Source organism: Phalangium opilio, unplaced genomic scaffold (assembly GCF_054372755.1).
Source record: "Phalangium opilio isolate 3A_F unplaced genomic scaffold, DU_Popi_V2 ptg000079l_1, whole genome shotgun sequence".
NCBI classification, from domain to species: domain Eukaryota; kingdom Metazoa; phylum Arthropoda; class Arachnida; order Opiliones; family Phalangiidae; genus Phalangium; species Phalangium opilio.
The window spans coordinates 3,287,690-3,309,321 of NW_028324187.1; the positions used below are offsets into that span (position 1 = coordinate 3,287,690).

Sequence of the window (21,632 nt, forward strand, 5' to 3'; positions counted from 1 at the left end):
ATCTCTTACCTCTGTTATGGCGGCCATATTGGAAGTCATCATATAATTTAGACTACCAATATTGACGCCACGTTCCCTTAGTTCCTCCCATTTCAGTACCACTCTATACCCTCTCGTTTTTTTTACAACATTTCATTAAAGTTCTAATTGTTATTATCTTGAAATGTTTGCAGTTACTATACAATGTCGAGCTCGAGAAATGGTTGCCAACGTTAAAACAAGCAAGACATTCAACGGAAAGGTTTACGCCAAGAGTCGGCCAAATAGTTGCGTCACCGACGTCGTCAACAGTTTAGAATTTGAGATACGCATGGCGTACAACGACCTCAACTGCGATGTCAAGCAGGAGGTGAGACTTGTCTTTCTTTTTTTCCTCTTTCCTTTCTTTGATATAATCTTAGCGTATCGTTTTTATATCAACCCCGAAAGGGTCCTCGCCGCGCGCCCTGCAACATTCCCGTCAGATACATCTTCCTATCTATTGCTTATTTAATTTCTTTCAAAATTCTTCTCTCCCCAAAATATTTGGCGACCAAATAATCGAGTTTCAAATCAACTCCGATCGACGGACGGCATGCGGTAATGATAAACTGGTTCTAGGTTTTTAACTTTTATCTAGTTTTAAACTTCAGATGAACTAGGGCTAATAATGATAGGTCATTATTGTCACCGACAGATTTGAAACATTAATTTTATAAAGATTGCAATTTCAGATTTAATTTTTCTGTAACGAATATAGTGTTTAACAAGTTGGGAAAACCAAAATATTACCTCTCCGAGTCAAGACGACTACTTACAAACTTATTTACCCAGATATGGAAATGTTTCTTAAGTTAAAATCTATGAAATATTAAAGCAGTATACAAAGCACAGCAAATATACTGTAAATCAGACGACATTTTACATCCAATAATGATATACTTGTACACATTAAAATCATCCGATGGGGGGAAAAACGGGAAATGAAGAGATAAAACTTTGGAGGGATATTACCTTTACGTGTTTGTAAAGGCCCAATTTTCTACTCCTCAACTGTATGCCCTCTATGTTCATAGCCATATTCACAACAGGGTTGCATTGTAAACACTGTCCTTTCGTTTCATCTCAACGATTTTCGTAGTTTGTCAACATGACTGTTAACGTTACATAACACCAAAGCTTATTTGTGGCTACACACACTGAAAGTAAATGCGTACCATAAAAAGCATGAAAACACGAAGCTATTATCCGATTACGATCAGACCTTTCACTGGTCTGGGCTGCGTTCAGCAGAGCTCACCAAAAAAGACAGCGGATTTTGGAAATGTTTACCGGTGAGGTCTGTCGTCATAGCTTTTCTCCGGTCATCGGCGTTTTATAAATGACGCTAGCGCAATAAAGCGTGCAAGGTACCAAGGCTTAACAAAAATTGTATGATAACATATTTATAGAGATAGATAACAACTTTTATAATTAAAATTAGAAACTAACATATCTTTTAAAATTCTCGCGTGATCAACTGGTTTCACGCCAATTAAATAGCTATAGTCCCAAAGTGCTATTTGTATTAATTCCTCCATGGTTTTTTCGCCAAGCTGAGAACTATGCGTTTTACGTCACGTTATCCAAAGAGCCGACTATTTTCTTTGAAGACCGCGCTAGCTCAGCGCTTAGCACCGTGACGTCAAAATTCAAAAACAAAATCCCGTTATGTAGGACACTGCTAATAGCGCTGGGCTCTGCTGAACGCGGCCCAGATTTCCACCATGATTTTATAATCTAAGCCTAATTATTTAAAAGTGTATTTAACTTTCGGCTCACTCTGAACCGTTAATGTCTCTGCTTTACAGAAACGAAAACCAAACCCAAGCGTTTACTATTTGGTTCACTAGGCCTATTGACAAATAAAATTTCATTTGACCAACATAGTAGCGTTGTGCTTGTATTCACTTTAGAAAGGATTATGCTATAAACACATGTAGTATAGCTTAAGTATTATATAAACATTCATTTTAGATAATAATATTAAAAAAAATCTTTGGAATATCAAAATGAAATAGAGCTTTAAAGCTACAAAAGTACTAAATACATCATAATTACGAAAAATATTTCCACATATTCACTTTATATTAAGGATAAAGGGAATATTATGGTTCTGTAGGATTCATTTACACATCAAAACAAAACGAACTTCTAGCGCAGCGCACTACTGTAACAACGGACGGACACACACAGACAAAAACATAGACTGCTTTTTAACTCTTTCCGTATTAATTTTGAATTGAGAAACAAGATTATCTTAAATATTAAAATAAATATAATTAATATTTAATATTTTCTTCGTTAGTTATTCGCCTTATTGAACGTTACATCGTTTTAAAAAAGAACAATTAAACATTCTTGAGAGACTTGACTAATATTGGCGTTTGAAATGAAGCATACGCCGGTTGCTTCGCCTTAATCAAATAGGTAGTATATAAGGGTGTCGAACTACAGTTAAAAGCAAGAACAACCGCAATTGCGAAAACCTATCGTGGACAACCCACCCTAGGGAGGCTAGACGTTTCTCGTAACCCTAGCTGATCGCCGCGAATGTCTTAAACCCAACGATGACGATGGAGTAGAAGCCAGGTGTGCAGACTGGTGTCCATGTGTGATGGACAAAAACAAAGACCAGAAGATGGTGGTGTAGAAGCCAGGTGTGCAGACTGGTGTCCATGTGGGATGGACAAAAACAAAGACCAGAAGATGGTGGTGTAGAAGCCAGGTGTGCAGACTGGTGTCCATGTGGGATGGACAAAAACAAAGACCAGAAGATGGTGGTGTAGAAGCCAGGTGTGCAGACTGGTGTCCATGTGGGATGGACAATGACCTGAAGATGGTGGTGTTAGAAGCCAGTAAGTACAGACTGGTGTCCATGTGGGATGGACAAAAACAAAGACCAGAAGATGGTGGTGGTTAGAAGCCAGTATGTACAGACTGGTGTCCATGTGGGATGGACGAAGGCCTTAAGATGGTGGTGATTAGAAGCCAGTAAGTACAGACTGGTGTCCGTGTGGGATGGACAAAGACCAGAAGATGGTGGTGTGAGAACTCAAGTAGAGTAGCCATTTCCGTGACTGTGAAAGCAGTTCGGAAATGGCGAACACGTTTGCTCCGATTTGGAAACTGCGAACGCGGTCACGTGGGTGTAACAACAGACACACACACAGACACACAGACACACAGACAGACACACAGACACACACGATCGTTACAGAACCTCTCCGTGACATACGTCACTCGGAGAGGTAAAAATAAGCTTAATTCAAAAATTACCACCATGAGCAGGAGTCCAATAACCCTTGGTGTTTGTTAGTTAAAATTTCTCGCATTTCATGCAGACCAGTTTTATTTCAAATTCGTGTGTTTGAATTGGTTTTAATATTTCCATTTATTTCACAGGCATAAGTAAATATTACAATTAAAAAACCCATCAAAATAAGCTTATATTTAATAAAATCAATTAAAAATATTGTTTAATCTATAATTAATACAACGGAATAAAAAAGAAATGCAAACTGTTCTATAGGATTCACTTTAAATGTTTAGTTTAAATAAGATTGATGGGTTTATAAACAAAAAGGCGGAGTAATAATTTAGACAATCAGCAGTTATAACCCATAATAATGTAGTTCTTTGCTTGGCCATTGCCTAGGGGTGCTGATGCTTAGTATTGAACCGCCTCGAGAAATAAAATCATAAAATTATATTCTCACAAACAAACTTAGATAATCAATCATAATGAATTTCACGGTTAATTATCATAATTGTTTCAACCTTCGGTTAACGTTCTTAAAATTACTTTTATTTTATGCAAATACCCTATAGGTAAAATAGTGAATGACGTATGTACACAATGAATTTTTGTGATATATTTAATTGGTTATTTTAATGTAAGTTTTAAAAGCTACAAATTCATTCAAAACATTAGTGAAATCGTAATTAGAAATCGAAATCTCTTGTTTTGCGAAAAAAATTAAGAACGCCTACGTCAACGTATACGTTAGACATGTTAAGCCTAATTTGAATACGAAAATGGTAAAAGAAGGTGTATCTTCTACGTTTAAACGTATCTTTCATTTCGGTCAATTTCTTAACCTTTCTAGTACTATGGGCGTAGATATAAAAGCTTTCTTATGAATTTTTTAAGACTGAAATTTATTTGGCATGGCGTGAAATTACTTTAGAATCAAATATCTATTGTATTCCTGAATTTTTATTTTATTATTATTTTTTTTTATTTCGGGTTTTATTTTTGGTCGGGGGGACAGAGATGGGCAGCAATTACAAATTTATTATTTTGACGTTTCGTGGTTCAAAGCCGCAGCCATGCGAGTCGCGCGTATTTTTATCATGAGTTGAATTACGCGTTTTTCAAGCCGTCGCGTCACGCTGTCGCTTGACTAGCTGATAGGGACCTATAGAAAATAATAGATTTCACTTTCTTTCAATTACATAACCGTGGAACATCCGTTTTAATTTTACAGGTCTTTGCATTGTGACTTTATAATATATTTAAAGTGAAACTGAAACGTTATCCACCTGCCCTTTATAATTTATTCCAAAAAATCGCTATAAAAAAGTGGTGTTAAAATGGAACACGATCAAAATTATTGAACACCCTTTAGATTCAGTTACCCTAATTAGATTGGTGTATGTATTTAATTAGGTTTATAACATAGAATTTTACCTTTTACTGAAAGTTTATGGTCGATTCTCGAAGCACAAATTATTGGACACTGTGATAGGTAAGCCTAGGTAAAAAAAACCTTAGTCCTTTTGAAACATTGCCCTATTGATTATTTAAATTATCCGGTTCGATCCCTGCACCTTCCTCACGAAACCTCGACGTGTCTATGCTCAAATACCTTACTTCCGGTGAAATTCGGGCGCTTTCTGCAATTTAGTTTAATTATCAGCTCCTACACGCTGTTTTTATAAAACATGTTTTTAATATTTAATTCTTTTTGAAATGGAGTGGTTCTTCCACTATCTCTTTATGCGCTTTACAAAAATAGTAATTATTTCGCTAAAATACCTATTTGACTCTAACAGACCTTGACCCTCGTCTAGCTGACTTCAGATGGTAATCTTCAAAGTCGATAGCCTCTCTGAAGATTTCTTTCAAATAAAAACATAATTTTTAATATATTTTTTTTTTCGTTAGAATATTTTTATGGACGGTCAACTACCTTTTCCGTTAAGTTAATCCCTTATTGAGTAGATACTCGTGATTACAATACCATGAAATATGTTTTTTGGTATAAAAAAACATTTTTTTCTTGGTGGTTTATGGTGGCTTACGGTATATTTTATTAGTCGTTAGTGTAAAATAGGCAGAATCATTATACATTAAAGAACGAACGCTACATATTTCAAACAAGTGTTAAGGTATTCGAAATGACTTCCTTACAGCTGTCAAAATCATCATTAAGACGTGTGGTACAGTGGTTTTGACGCACGCTTCAGCGAACCCTAAATTGTACTACTACTATGATCCATACGTCTTGCGTACTGAAAATCTTTACCCTAAATGATCAGAATTGGTTTAGACAGGGGTGCATCTAGTTGCGTTCTGACCGAATGTTTTCTTTTTTGAGTTAGATAAAATTTAAAGCATAAAAATGCAAAGAACCGAAATGGACTACATACAGTCTTCTATAACGAATTGCGAGTTTAACTGAACTGCAGTGTAAGAAATAAACTATAGCAAGTGTGGATTGTGGAAGTCAGTTTAACTATCAGAAAAAGATGATTCTAGTTCCTATAGACAAATTTTGGGGGAATTACAAACAGAGAAACCAACACCCAGGGGTGAGAAGGCCATTGAGGTATTCTCCATGGCGCCAAGAAGCAACGCCAGACGGAGCCCGAGTTCACTACACGCGGAAGACTAACCATCTCTCACTGCCCCAAGAAGTGCCTTTTGGCACCAGGGAGAGTACCCCAATGGCGGTCTCGCCCCTGTGAGTTGGTTTCTCTGTTTGCAATTTCCTCAAATTTGTCTATTAGAATGAGAAATTTCTGAGTTATAGAATTCTGAGGAACTAGACGTCCTACATGTCACAATCGTATTTCGACCCCATAACTTTGGTTCCATTGTAAATAGACATAAAAATCAAAGTTACCATAGACATTGCAAAGTAATTATTGGTCACTCCAAGCTTCATATTTATCTACGTATTTCTCTTTTAATACATTTTCAGTCTTTTGGGCAATTCTCGAACGATATCGTCATTCAACATCACGACATGGTCGTGACCAATCAGGACTTGGGTCTTTCCGTTCATTGCCAGTACGATTTATCAAATAGAAGCGTGTCTAACGGTGTTCAACTTGAAGTGAACGGGTAAGTCCAGTTCTTCTTTTTTCTATTAGCTTCCTTGACTTTCTCTTACATAAATTTTCCCCATCGCAACTTGGAAAAGATGTCTTCGATTAAACCGTTTTTAAGTAAACGGAATTTGATAAGAGTTCTATGAACTGTCAATACATTTTTGGGTAAATTATATTCCAATCACGTCATCGTAGCTTAGGCCTAACGCCAAAACGTTTATTCATCCGGAATTAGTATGCTATTATACTTGTACCTTTCATCGTACTATCGCAGTGAGTGGATATTAGCATTGTTAAAGGCTGTTCAAAACTGCCCATGCATCTAGCGTCAAATTGGTCTATCGCAAACGACCACTTTATTATATTTTACCCCTTTTTTCAGTGAGATTTTTTGATCGCTAGTGGCAATATTTTTGAATATCGTTTAAAAACCATTTTAAAAGTTATATCTCTTGGAAGGCTCGGTTGTTTTTTTTTATTAATTGTATTTGTGGGTGTGACATCATTTTGCCTCGTGTCTAATATATGGGAAGGGTAAAGATAATTTAATTTAATTTAAATGGCTAGAAGCGTTTAATTTCGATTATCATTAGGTTTTGGGGAAGTTTTAAAATACTCAAAAATGTGAAAGTTAAACCAGATAACATTGGAATATTTTTTGTATTAACATCAATTTTTTTTAATTTATTCATTCATACACTGAAACACCTTTAACGGTGTTTTTCGTAATGTTGTCTTTTGAATCTTAAAGATCGCGGTGAATTTTTAATCAGATCCATGTTGCATTTGGATATTTCTTTATTTAGTATGCCTTTAAATAAAACATTAAATCATCAGCACATGTTTACGAGACACCTCACAAAATGCCGCATAAACTTCATCGATACATTAATGGATTTTTTCCGTAAAAACGATATTTTTGATGGAAAAATTATTTCATCTATATATATATTGAATTCTTTTTAAGATCGCGGTATAGATTAAAAGGTTCGCAACGCAATTCGAGAATATTACTAAAACACATTCGCGGTTGGTTGGTCGATTATGAAATAACAGGGTAAATTCGCCGACTAGTACACTTAAATTGGTCCAAAGTACATTGAGAAAAACCAGTTTATAACGTGATAAATTTGATCAATTCAAGATTGTAATTTTCATACATAAGTTCAGTCTTTTTCTTTGACCCGCATCAATACTCAGGACTTTTAAGTATTTTTTAAATATCATAAATTTTATACGTTCACGTACGCGTTTAGGCAATATAAAAAGAAACACGTGCATTTATTTCCGCTGTCGTTTTAATGTTTACGAACATATTTCAACCTTATGAGTCTAATTCACACACTATATTCTTAATTATTTCCACTCCACATATAATCATCGTTGATTTTACGCTTTACATTTAATACTTTAACTGTAGCTATCTTAGCACAGTGGATAAGCCCTTAACTACCGCGCTGTAGGTCCCTGGATTCGTAACCTTGATAACATTGTTAGTTAATATTAAAAATTACATTTAAAACCAATTCTTATCATGTTTAGCAATCTAATTACTGCAAGAGCGTGCGTTACTAACAGAAAGACAGATTAATATTAATACAGCATAATACAATAGAGGTCATAATATTTGACTTTTTACGCGCACGTTACATTCAGCAGACCATATCACAAACGTGTTTGACAAATATTTAAATAGACTTTTATTAATTAAAATAAAAGAATACTTCCTAACTTTTTCCATATAATTAATTTCGGTTAATTATCTTAAAATTTATAAGGAAAAATCTTAAGAAAGCAAAACGGGACTAGTTTTTGTAAGAAATTCTTTAAAAAAGTATCCGGGTTTGTAATTCGACAACGGACTTAAAGCCTAGAACAAAATCTTTTACCAAAAAACCTGTAACACCATCGAGTGTAAAAATTATAGAAATTGAATTATTGCAAAGGTTTTTTTTTTCTTCACTTCTTCTTCAACTAGTCAAAATACATTTTCAAAAGATCCGAAGCAGCACCCTGAGCCTCAAGGGCACTCCTCAAAAATTTAATAAATAGATGGCTAAATGTTAAATTGAAAAAAATGTTTCAATCCATAGAAAGTTGTATTGAAAAAAATTACCCTTACGTCTAAGAGCACTTGTAAAAAAATAATTTAAATTTATAGTGGCGGGAGACTTGGCTTGATCTATTCCGGTTATTGACATTTAGTCAGTCTTGAAAATCAAGGCCGATAAATTCCTATTGAGAGGTTTATCAGCTAATTTAGTAATTTTAGCACAAAGAAGGAAAGATATATTAGGGTGTAAAACTGTTGTTTTACAAGCACAAATTATTCAAAAAAATAATAATAAAATACCCTTTTTGCTGTTTTTACTTGGAATTCCTGCATTTTCTTCTTTTAAATTACTATAATTTACCTAAAGAATGCTAAATAATTTAATTTTTTTTTTCAAATTTATCATCAAATCACGGTACACTATAAATTTACATTCCTTTACACGGTACAATCAGAACACGTGACTAAAGTCCGTACAACCGATTCCATCACATTTATAACGTACACTTCAAATTACAGACGTCTAACGAAAGAGTTATTAGGTTCAAAAGTCAAGCCCCCTTAAAAACACCGGCCTGAAACACATTTTTCTTTAATTTTGTTTACGAGTGGAAAAACCTTTCTGAAAAATATCAAATAATTCACATTTTGGCGCGGGTTTTCCTTAGAATAGAATTCCCGCCCATTTAGTTGGTTTATATCCGAGCATGGGTGCCAGCAATGATTACTGGTTTCCCTGTAAAAAAATAAAGTAAAATTATATTGCCTAGTCCACCGAAAAAAACAGTAGAGATGTTAGTAGGTCCATACTCGGTGGTAATTCCGCCGAACACTCATCAAGTTTTGGGGTAAAAAGGTGAACGAACCTGGGATGGTCATGACAGTAATGCCAGTATAGATTGTAAGTTAGTCTGTAGAAGCCGTTATTCTATATAATTCTATGGTTTCCTTCCTGCCCATATCCCATATTTTTAGTATAAATAAACCGTTGAAAGAGTAAATTCTATGTATTATTTTTAAAAATTTTGTTTATTGACATTTTCAAACCGAAAATAGAAGAAAAAAATGTATCTTTTATTTTTTCCAGGATAAAAAACAATTGAATTGAATCGTTGAATGGGAACGATTTTCCGGTTTTTTGGTTCAAGTGTTGGTTGTAGAGAGGTTAAGTCATATCCCAAAAAAAGTCTAGAACATAGATAAGAACGTTATCTCATCTGTATAGGGACACACCCCTCCCGCATAACGTCAACCTCAGCTTACCCAATCATCTTTACTCCCCCACTAGCCTTCTACTTTATAAATTCCTCCATCATGTAGATGTAAATGGTGTAGCCATCTGAAGCCCCGCCCATTTTGCTGTTTAGTACATAAATTTCAACGAGGGCTTCAATTTTAATCTTAAACTCTCTAGTGATATTAGATTGTTGTCTAAGTTACTTGGTTTCTAAGGGGTTCTTTTTCTTTGTATTTTCTATTCGAAATACTTCACGTTTTACGTGATTTTAAAGTGTTTTTCCCCTTTATGTATATAGAAACAAAGATATAACAGAATCTTTGAAGGTTGTCTATCTGTTTCTAGGGTAGGAAGTCTAAATAAAAACAATTGTTAAGTACCGCAAAGAAAATATTTCAAATCCAAAGCCTGGACTGGACGACCTGACCCAGGATTTATTTTGAGATTCTAGATTCAGGATTCTTGTCTCGGTTGGGAAGGAAATATTAAAACTGTTATTTCTCCCCATATCTCGACTTCCCGTTAGTTTTCTATGTTTTCCGTACACGTCGTACGCATTAAAGCAATAGGGTTACGAACTTAAAATATTAAGACACCCATGGGTCAACTTCTAAACGAGTTATTTTGATGAAAAGATAAAATTCTTTTTTTTCTTTATTTTTTCGTAAGACGGGTTTTTATTTCGATAATTTTCTTCAAAAATGTTACTCGTGTGGTAGTGGTTTTTGTTTTTATTAATGAAGAGAAATGTATCAAAATTGTAGTTTAATCCAAGAGGTAGATCTCAAAGGAGTGATTAAGACTTAACCTTACTTTGGACGAGTACTTTTGGTTCAGTCGCTCAGAATAATCGGTATACCTTCTAAAGTACACCTTTGACAATACTAAAATGATTAGCAATAACTTCTAATTGGTGTAAATTTAATCTGATACCTTTTTTCATTGGTTACTAATCTGCCACATAGAGCAATATTTATGGAGACTTAGCCATAAGATGTAAAGCACTTTCAATGGAACTTTCATTGTCACTCCAATGAAAATGCCAACGGAAACGACATGAGAGTTCTTAGCCCCTAGCTAGTTTCTTTGACTAATATAAAGTTTATGACTAAATCTTGAAGGGGAATACATAAACATTTTAAAACATTTACTCAGAAAAGGTCAAAAATCGTATAAAACACTATACGAGATTCTTTTTAAAATTTACATGTTTTTTTATATATTTGAACCCGAAACCAGTTTATATATATAAAGAAATATATATTGGGCAAAAATCACGTGTTTAGGGGCAAATGAAACCACTGAAGTTAATCTACTATTTTACTCTTGAAGAACTAAAAGAAAAACAAACCTACCCCTTCTCCTCTTAAACCTTTCATTCCATGTATAAGCTATATTTAGTTCCGGAATCAAAATGTATACCTAACCTTTAGAATATAAACTATAGTCCTAAATATACGGTTAAATAATGCCCCCGGGCTACCTCTTACCTTTGATGGATCAATTCATTTCATGGCCAATTGTCAACTGACTCAACCCATCTAGAAAGCTAAAGAGTTTTATTTTACCTTTTTTTCAGCTACATTTTAATAATAAATTTGATACTCAAATTTAACTTCGAAAACCCAAAATTAACTTTCCCTACCTCTTAAAGTATATCTACGGATATAATTATCATGATTAAATTTAAACTATCTGTGGTAGAGAGTTGATATGAACCCAATCCAATCTTTCTTTACCCTGTCATAACTTAAAATAAAAAATTTAAACCAGTTCATTACTTGAAGCAGAGAGAATGTTGGAGAGGAAGCTTGTAGAAGTTTCGGTTTCTACTTTTATTAACTGTTTTAGTTAATATTTTCCTTGGAAAATTAATTATGATAACACCAAGGAGGCAACCGATTTAATTGTGTCTTGGCAATGCTTAACTTTCAATTAATCTCTGCTTGAAGTATGTCAAAACAAGAGCTTGTCGCAAGAGAACCTAGCAATATTCTTGTTTGTATTGAAGTTATTCTTACACATTCCTAAAAAGAGGGGGAAAAATAAAAGTTCAAATATTATAGTCTTAGGCAAATAACCGCACGCGTTTATATACCTAGTTGGGATGTCACGTGGTGTGTCTCTTTAAACCAGTTAGGGTCGGGATATCTCAGTTTCCGTGTAATCAACTTCTGTGTACATGAAAATGATTACGCAAGGTCATTGATTTAATTCTCTCGCAATTTTCTTTTTATATAGGGAAGTTGACACTAGCGGAACTCAATCGGCAGTCGTTAGTTCACCCAATGTTACAATGAGAATCGCTGATCGTAGTGGTGCCGATATTCAAGCAGCCCAAGTGGGTGACCCCTTGGCTCTCAGATTCGAGATTATGGATCCCGGTAGTGAGTCATTTTTTTATTGTTATTGTTATTAAGTTAATGGCATCTTCCTTCTTCTCAAGACTGTTTGATGAGTTAACTACTTTGCCTTTGAATTTGAATATTATTTACTATAAGACACTGATTTTTTATGTTATGTTAAAAATTTACTGTTACTAAAGTTACTAATCAGGTTCTGCAAACCAAATTATGTCACAGAGTTTCATATTATAATTAATCGGGGTAGTTCTTATGGCTAACGAACTAAATGTGTCCGAACTTTTAATAACTGTCATATTTCCATTTTTTACAACTAGGTCCGTACGAAATTTTTGTTCGAGAGCTGGTAGCGATGGACGGAATTGATAATAGTGAAATTCTACTAATTGACGAAATTGGGTATGTTTTGAAACATTTTGTTTTTAGAGATAAAAGACACGGTATTTATTTTTATTTACAATTAGATGTCCAACTGATACGGCAATCATGGGACCTTTAACCAAAGTCAACGGGTCTGGCAGAATTCTTCACGCGCCTTTCGAAGCTTTCAAGTTCCCTACGTCCGAAATCGTTCAATTCAAAGCCTTAGTCACGCCGTGTTTACCTAATTGCGAACCGGTAAAAATTGAACTTAATTTATAGAGATGAAATTAAACTAACCTAACTTTTAATTAACAATTCGACAAAACAGGCACGTTGCGCCGTGAGAAGTTTTGATGGCAACCGACGCGACCTTCAATCTTTGGGTCGAAGACGAAGGGACGCTATTAGGGACAAGAAATACGGAAGGAGTTCCGGAAGTGACCAGGAAGACCTCGTCGTGGTACATTCGATTCACATCTCGGATAAGTTCGGATTTGGTCGTAGCGAAAGGAAACTGTGGAATGATGAGGACAATGAAGACACAGTCAACAAACCATCAAGTAATTTTTTGTGTGCGCCAAATTTGTCGTAGTAGGTCAGTTGTCAATTTTGATATTTAAACAGGCGTTCAAGAGATGGTCGAAAGCAGCGGTTGCGTCAACCTGATTGGTCTAATCGTAGCCTGCACCTTATTCCTGGCCGCTCAGTTGGTCATTTTGATCACGTGGGCTTGCTTATGGCAAAGGAGAAGGCGAGGTAAAGCGGAAACGCCCGAAGATTCTAGTCGAAGCAGTGTTGATATGCTCTACGCCACCATCAGTAAGCGATGCGCTTCCGTTTCAAACCCATCTACTTCCTACCAATAGCACAAAACGTTTCCTTTCACACGGGGTCGTTCAGGTCCGCGCTAAAAAAGAAACCGATACTCCACTGGAATTGCACGGGATTATCCGCACAAACTTTTGCACGTTCGTGATCGTGATTTTTTTGGGGCAATTAGTTTGATTTGCACTTTGAATGATGAACTTCTCTAATTTATTTTTTCCTAATTTTGAAGCGAAGCACGCTTTTTTGCTTATTTTCAAGTCCGGAGATATTTTTTTTTTCAGAAATATTTAAAAACTATAATGCTTGTGCCAATTAATTTTGAAAAAATCGTGACATTTTCAGGAGAAATTGAACTGCGCGAACAACACTACGCTCATCAAGAAGCGGCTAACAAACATTTTGATTACGCACATTCAATACCTAGAGGACGGTTAACGGACGAACCGTGCTTTTTAAATTAAATTAATTTAATTAATTCTTATGGACTGGCTATATTCACCATGAAAATGTTCGCGTTTTTATACATTCAACAAAGTGCCAGCGAAACAATTGAACTGCTTATGGGTAGACAAATTCTTAGCGTAGCCATTCATAAATTGATGGTGAAAAGCATTGTCTCTGCATCGAGATATTCCGCGTAATGGTAATACCTATTTGGATACGTTAATTGGATAAGTCAAATGAAAATTCATGTTTGGTTAACAAGAGTGTAATGCCATTTACCATGGAGCACTTTCATTGGAGTGAGACTAAAGTTCTCTTCAACGTACATTACATTGCAACTAGTTCTCCTTAAATATTGCTCTATTGCATAAGCTTCCTAGGAGCGAAAGGGAATAGGCAAAATCATTAAGATCATCCAAAAACACTCCAAATTAAAGTGATAACCAAATATATGATTTTCACGAGAAAAATAAGAAAAGACTTTTACACTATTATTTTTTTTTTAATTTTGAAAATCGCCTTGAGGCAGCTATTATCTAAATAAGGCGTAATTTTTAATTTTTTTATTAAGAAAAATAATTATCAGACATTTTCTCATGAAAGATAAAATTAATAGTCATCACTGAGGTTTTGAAACACAGTCTGAACTTCCCGATAAACCCTTTTATTTTTTTGAGCATCTCTTTGTTGTTATATAATGTAATTATGCAAATCAGTGATTTTTTGTTATAGGATATTAGGCTTATAGATAAGATCGCGTATTCGTATTCGTGACAGTGACTTCTTTAAAAATTTCAAGACTGATTATCGATTCGTGTTGAGAAAATGTGAAAGAAAATTTGGTGTGAACGTGTGAATGGGATTTAAACCAGCTTACACAACAACCACCCAACTTTTTATTATTAATAATAATTTACCCACTTTAAATTTCCCGCCTAATGTGACGTCATTATGTAAGGCTACTTGTAATTTGTAAAATATAATAAATTTTTTCTAACCCAAAGTCTTAAAATGTACATATATTAATATTGAACATAACGGAGTAGTCACGAAAAGACCAGACCTTTTTCCCCCCAATTAATTTGAAAAATAATATCTCATAATTCACCCCAAAATGACCTTAATTTGTCAAACTAAAACGGGAGGGTCGAATTTTAAAAATGGGGATAAATTAATTTTAGATCTAACTACTAATAAAGATTTCTGGTTTAATATTTAATCAAAATTAATCATAAACCAAAATAGTACGAAGAATGATATTATTTTAATGATAATTTAGATGATTTTAGGTCTTATAAATTGAATAATTTCGTGGGAGAGCCATAGGGCTCCCAATATCCCCCCCACCTTCCCGGGTACGGAGGTCTTTGTTTTAAAATCAAATTGGCTGTTAATTTTGGCGAGCTGCCAATCTTTCGTCTTTAGAATTGAACAACGTGCCAGGGCAAAGTCCGGTTCTCGTCTCGCTCCGTTTTATGAGGATAAAATTGCGTTTTTGTGAAAAAGATCGAAAGTAATCAAGGAATGAAGAAAGATGATGCAGGCTGCTTAATTAAATCTCTTTGAACTTCGTAAATAACTGACGGAGGATTTCATGATTTTGGTAAAAAATGTTTTTAGTATTTTTGGTCGTTATTGTGATGTTTCTATAGTATAGTAAATGGTATATAGAGATGACAAAATCTAAACCATAACCGGTATTATTAGCGTGAATCATAGCTAAACAACGGCTTGTCTATTTTGGCCCAAAATTCCGGGGCTATTAGCGTGGCACTATATTGCCCCGATTGTCGGTGTAATAGCGATGGCCCTAAAAATGGGGTTAGGGTAGTTCATGCCTACTGGTTCTTGTTTTTAATTTTTTTTAAATTCGGAAGTGGTAACTTAAACATGTCCGCTGGGGTTTTGAGATTTCATGATAGAGTTTCTATCAATTTATTTGGGTAAGCTGGTATAATAGAATGAAATGATTCACCAAAATGGCCTTGAAATTTGAATTATAATATATGGTTTGAACATTAATGGTGCCACCATGGTGCCATGTCAAATAAGAGCTAGAAAGCTGGAAATTGTTAATTTTAATTTTGAAAAGTATAGGGAACTAACAGTTCTGACCCTGAAACGTTACACCCTTCTATCTCTTACTGGAGTTTCATCCCCCCTAACGGTTCGAAGCAGTATTCTACGCGCAATCATTCCAACCAGAGAGGGGCTGCGTGACGTCAGACTATCTCTTCCCCCTAGCCAGTTGTTAGCTCCCTATAGTGTATATTCAGGGATAGATTTAATTTTTGAAGAACAGAGTAACCTGGGCACGCGTCATAATCCCGGACTCCCTTCCCCGGGACGGAGGGGTATGAAAGAAGAGGCGGGTCATAGCGACAGAGGTAAAAAGGAATTACGTATTTTTCGCCGTCCTGTCAGCAACGTCATCAAAACGTAGTTTAAGTGAGATTATCAGAAAATTTAAAATTTTCGTTACGTGTTGGAGGGAGGGGCTCTATACTGGGCTATGAGTCGGACTGAAGTAAAAACTAACCGTTCTCTATTCCTATTTGTAAAATTTAATCCATCCTTGGTATATTGCTAGGAAAGAAACAAGGGGAATAATTTTGAAACCTTTTTAATACTCAAAAATTCATACAAGTATAATATTATGCCAGAAAAGTGTTCTTATAATTATCAAAAATACAATATTTGAAACTTATATAACCAGGGGTGGATTAATTAATTAACCCCTGATGTAAGGGGATATTGAATTGTAAAGGGCGGTTATTATTTCTGTGCTATTTAGGTGCTTCTGCAACTTCAAATTGGTTTTAAATTAATTACCATTTAAGCTACCGAAAAAAAATTAAACACGCAAAACAATTAGAATAGGAACTTTTCTTTGCTGTTTTTTTAAAAATAAAATAAACAACATTAAATAGAGTAAATAAACAAAAATTGAAAAAAGATCAGCAATGACGCAAAAGTCGTTGCTTCAATATAATACCGTGATATTATGTATGTAAAAATAATAATTGGAAAAATATACTGCCGGAAATACCATATAAGACGTCAATAATAGTTATAAATGGGGAGATCACAATACTGGCAGTGAAAACGTTAAGTGATATGATGAAAATACATAAAAAAACTGAAAAATAATATAAAATATAGTTGCCTTATGTAAGGTTATTATCACAATTTCTTTGAATCTCATATCATATCTTGAGAAATTTCAACATGAGTGTTGAAGTTTGTATTTTACCTATGGGGGCACTTGGAGCAGTGACGGGAAAAGCGAAACCAGAATTAAGAGCCTCCAAAATTTAGTCTAATGCATTTCCTATAAAGGGGTTTGTTTCTTTACGTTTTGATTAAGTACTCGGCCTCTGTTTGCCGTAGCCCAAAGTTTTTAGTATGGAAAGATGGGGGACAAATTGGACTACAACATACACAAAAGACATCCCCGTATCTCTAGTAGACACAGAGTTACGAGCCTGTAAAGTATGGTCTCATGCATTTCCTATGGAGGGGTTAGTTTGTTCACGTTTTGCTTAAATGCTTGAACCTTTTTTTTCGATCCAAAGGAATAACATATCTGTAGTGTAGTGGTTATCAAATCCGCCTCATTCCCGGAAGGCCACGGGTTCAAATCCGCGAAGTTATTTTATTTTTCTTTTTCTTTTTTTTTTTTGCTCGGGATTTGTAAAGACCTTTATAATTATCCGAACCTTTGTGTCAAGGTGACATTATTTACATCCCCGTATCTCTGGTAGAACCAGAGTGACGAGCCTCCAAAATTTAGTCTAATGCATTTCCTATGGAGGGTGTTTGTTTGTTTACGTTTAGCTTAATTACTCGGCCCCTGTTAGTCGTAGCCCAAATCTTTTAGTATGGTTAGATGGGGGACAAATTGGACTATAACATACTCAAAGGACATCCCCGTATCCATAGTAGAAACAGAGTTACGAGCCTGCAAAGTATAGTCTAATGCATTTCCTATGGAGAGGTTTGTTTGTTTACGTTTTACTTAAGTACTCGGCCCCTGTTTGTCGTAGCCCAAAGTTCTTAGTATGGTTAGATGGGGGACAAATTGCACTATAACATACTCAAAGGACATCCCCGTAACTCGTTAAGAACCAGAGTTACGAGCCTCCAAAGTTGGGTCTAATGCTATTCCTATGAAAGGAGTTGTTTGTTTACATTTTCCTTAATTACTTGGCCTGTATTCTCGGTCACCCATAATAACATATCTGTAGTGCAGTGGTTATCACATCCGCCTCAATCCCGGAAGGCCACAGGTTCGAAACCGCGAAGTTTTTTTTTTTTCGCTTGGGATATGTAAAGACCTTTATAATTATCCGAACATTTGTGTCAAGGTCACATTATTTACATCCCCGTATCTCTGGTAGAACCAGAGTTCCGAGCCTCCAAAATTTAGTCTAATGCATTTCCTATAGAGAGGTTTGTTTGTTCACGTTTTGCTTAATTTCTTGGCCCCTGTTTGTTTTTAGCCCTACGTTTTTAAAAAGGTTAGATGGGGGACAAATTGCACTACAACTTTCTCAAAGGACATCCCCGTATCTCTACTAGAACCGGAGTTACGAGCCTCCAAAATTGGGTCAAATGATTTTCCTAGGGAGGGGTTGTTTGTTTACGTTTTGCTTAATTACTTGGCCCCTGTTTGTCGTAGCCCAAAGTTTCAGTATGGTTAGATGGGGGACAAATTGCACTATAACATACTCAAAGGACATCCCCGTATCTCTATTAGAACCAGAGTTACGAGCCTCCAAAGTTGGGTCAAATTCTTTTCCTATGGAGGGGTTGTTTGTTTACGTTTTGCTTAATTACTTGGCCCCTGTTTGTCGTAGCCCAAAGTTTTTAGTATGGTTAGATGGGGGACAAATTGCACTATAACATACTCAAAGGACATCCCCGTATCTCTTTTAGAACCAGAGTTACGAGCCTCCAAAGTTGGGTCTAATGCTATTCCTATGAAAGGTGGTGTTTACTTTTTCCTTAATTACTCGGCCTGTATTCTCGGTCACCCATAATAACATATCTGTAGTGCAGTGGTTATCACATCCGCCTCAATCCCGGAAGGCCACAGGTTCGAAACCGCGAAGTTTTTTTTTTACGCTTGGGATATGTAAAGACCTTTATAATTATCTGCACATTTGTGTCAAGGTCACATTATTTACATCCCCGTATCTCTGGTAGAACCAGAGTTCCGAGCTTCCAAAATTTAGTCTAATGCATTTCCTATAGAGGGGTTTGTTTGTTCACGTTTTGCTTAATTTCTTGGCCCCTGTTTGTTTTTAGCCCTACGTTTTTAGTATGGTTGGATGGGGGACAAATTGCACTATAACATACTCAAAGGACATCCCCGTATCTCTATTAGAACCAGAGTTACGAGCCTCCAAATTTGGGTCAAATTCTTTTCCTATGGAGGGGTTGTTTGTTTATGTTTGTCTTAATTTCTTGGCCCCTGTTTGTCGTAGCCCAAAGTTTTTAGTATGGTTAGATCGGGGACAAATTGCACTATAACATAATCAAAGGACATCCCCGTATCTCTTTTAGAACCAGAGTTACGAGCCTCCAAAGTTGGGTCTAATGCTATTCCTATGGAAGGAGTTGTTTGTTTACTTTTTCCTTAATTACTCGGCCTGTATTCTCGGTCACCCATAACAACATATCTGTAGTGCAGTGGTTATCACATTCGCCTCATTCCCGGAAGGCCACTGGTTCGAAACCGCGAAGTATTTTTTTTTTCGCTTGGGATATGTAAAGACCTTTATAATTATCTGCACATTTGTGTCAAGGTCACATTATTTACATCCCCGTATCTCTGGTAGAACCAGAGTTCCGAGCTTCCAAAATTTAGTCTAATGCATTTCCTATAGAGGGGTTTGTTTGTTCACGTTTTGCTTAATTTCTTGGCCCCTGTTTGTTTTTAGCCCTACGTTTTTAGTATGGTTGGATGGGGGACAAATTGCACTATAACATACTCAAAGGACATCCCCGTATCTCTATTAGAACCAGAGTTACGAGCCTCCAAATTTGGGTCAAATTCTTTTCCTATGGAGGGGTTGTTTGTTTATGTTTGTCTTAATTTCTTGGCCCCTGTTTGTCGTAGCCCAAAGTTTTTAGTATGGTTAGATCGGGGACAAATTGCACTATAACATACTCAAAGGACATCCCCGTATCTCTTTTAGAACCAGAGTTACGAGCCTCCAAATTGGGTCTAATGCTATTCCTATGAAAGGAGGTGTTTACTTTTTCCTTAATTACCCGGCCTGTATTCTCGGTCACTCATAATAACGTATCTGTAGTGCAGTGGTTATCACATCCGCCTCAATCCCGGAAGGCCACAGGTTCGAAACAGCGAAGTTTTTTTTTTTTTTTCGCTTGGGATATGTAAAGACCTTTATAATTATCCGAACATTAGTGTCAAGGTCACATTATTTACATCCCCGTATCTCTGGTAGAACCAGAGTTCCGAGTCTCCAAAATTTAGTCTAATGCATTTACTATAGAGGGGTTTGTTTGTTCACGTTTTGCTTAATTTCTTGGCCCCTGTTTGTTTTTAGCCCTACGTTTTTAGGATGGTTAGATGGGGGACAAATTGCACTATAACATACTCAAAGGACATCCCCGTATCTCTATTAGAACCAGAGTTACGAGCCTCCAAAGTTGGGTCAAATTCTTTTCCTATGGAGGGAGTGTTTGTTTACGTTTTGCTTAATTACTTGGCCCCTGTTTGTCGTTGCCCAAAGTTTTTAGTATGGTTAGATGGGGGGCAAATTGCACTATAACATACTCAAAGGGCATCCCCGTATCTCTTTTAGAATTAGAGTTACGAGCCTCCAGAGTTGGGTCTAATGCTATTCCTATGAAAGGAGGTGTTTACTTTTTCCTTAATTACTCGGCCTGTATTCTCGGTCACCCATAATAACATATCTGTAGTGCAGTGGTTATCACATCCGCCTCAATCCCGGAAGGCCACAGGTTCGAAACCGCGAAGTTTTTTTTTTTCGCTTGGGATATGTAAAGACCTTTATAATTATCCGAACATTAGTGTCAAGGTCACATTATTTACATCCCCGTATCTCTGGTAGAACCAGAGTTCCGAGTCTCCAAAATTTAGTCTAATGCATTTCCTATAGAGGGGTTTGTTTGTTCACGTTTTGCTTAATTTCTTGGCCCCTGTTTGTTTTTAGCCCTACGTTTTTAGTATGGTTAGATGGGGGACAAATTGCACTATAACATACTCAAAGGACATCCCCATATCTCCACTAGAACCAGAGTTACGAGCCTCCAAAATTGGGTCAAATGCTTTTCCTAGGGAGGGGTTGTTTGTTTACGTTTTGCTTAATTACTCGGCCCTGTTTGTCGTAGCCCAAAGTTTTTAGTATGGTTAGATGGGGGACAAATTGCACTACATTTTGCTTAAAGGACATCCCCGTATCTCTACTAGAACCGGAGTTACGAGCCTCCAAAATTGGGTCTAATGCTATTCCTATGAAAGGAGTTGTTTGTTTACTTGTTCCTTAATTACTCGGGCTGTATTCTCGGTCACCCATAATAACATATCTGTAGTGCAGTGGTTATCACATCCGCCTCAATCCCGGAAGGCCACAGGTTCGAAACCGCGAAGTTTTTTTTTGTCGCTTGGGATATGTAAAGACCTTTATAATTATCCGAACATTTGTGTCAAGGCCACATTATTTACATCCCCGTATCTCTGGTAGAACCAGAGTTCCGAGCCTCCAAAATTTAGTCTAATGCATTTCCTATAGAGGGGTTTGTTTGTTCATGTTTTGCTTAATTTCTTGGCCCCTTTTTGTCGTAGCCCTACGTTTTTAGTATGGTTAGATGGGGGACAAATTGCACTATAACATACTCAAAGGACATCACCGTAACTCTTTTAGAACCAGAGTTACGAGCCTCCAAAGTTGGGTCTAATGCTATTCCTATGGAAGGAGTTGTTTGTTTACTT

General features: G+C 36.0%; 1 protein-coding gene and 2 long non-coding RNA genes across 7 annotated transcripts in view; 1 reads left to right on the forward strand and 2 right to left on the reverse strand.

The window, feature by feature from the left end:
- The window catches only part of LOC149654229 (uncharacterized), a 29,796-nt gene extending 15,148 nt beyond the window's left edge, over positions 1 to 14,648 (forward strand). The window contains exons 5-12 of the mRNA XM_089845677.1: positions 174 to 349; positions 6,228 to 6,370; positions 11,889 to 12,034; positions 12,328 to 12,409; positions 12,475 to 12,628; positions 12,702 to 12,933; positions 12,998 to 13,192; positions 13,544 to 14,648. Of these exons, the coding sequence (XP_089701803.1) occupies positions 174 to 349; positions 6,228 to 6,370; positions 11,889 to 12,034; positions 12,328 to 12,409; positions 12,475 to 12,628; positions 12,702 to 12,933; positions 12,998 to 13,192; positions 13,544 to 13,662 (1,247 nt within the window). The 3' untranslated portion in view covers positions 13,663 to 14,648. The remainder of the gene's footprint in view (positions 1 to 173; positions 350 to 6,227; positions 6,371 to 11,888; positions 12,035 to 12,327; positions 12,410 to 12,474; positions 12,629 to 12,701; positions 12,934 to 12,997; positions 13,193 to 13,543) is intronic.
- Positions 7,010 to 10,294, reverse strand: LOC149654230 (uncharacterized). Of its 5 annotated transcripts, none has more exons than XR_016370544.1 (5): positions 10,028 to 10,294; positions 9,056 to 9,931; positions 8,711 to 8,985; positions 8,480 to 8,592; positions 7,010 to 8,413 (listed from the first exon to the last, which is right to left on the reverse strand). It is a non-coding gene; the product is annotated as an uncharacterized LOC149654230 (long non-coding RNA). The 5 variants fall into 5 exon arrangements; XR_016370543.1 differs by having other exon boundaries at positions 9,056 to 9,598; positions 9,674 to 10,294; XR_016370542.1 differs by having other exon boundaries at positions 9,056 to 9,146; positions 9,277 to 10,294.
- LOC149654231 (uncharacterized) lies at positions 10,308 to 11,894 on the reverse strand. Its single transcript, XR_016370545.1, has 3 exons — positions 11,746 to 11,894; positions 10,581 to 11,674; positions 10,308 to 10,520 (listed from the first exon to the last, which is right to left on the reverse strand). It is a non-coding gene; the product is annotated as an uncharacterized LOC149654231 (long non-coding RNA).
- Positions 14,649 to 21,632: the final 6,984 nt, after the last annotated feature.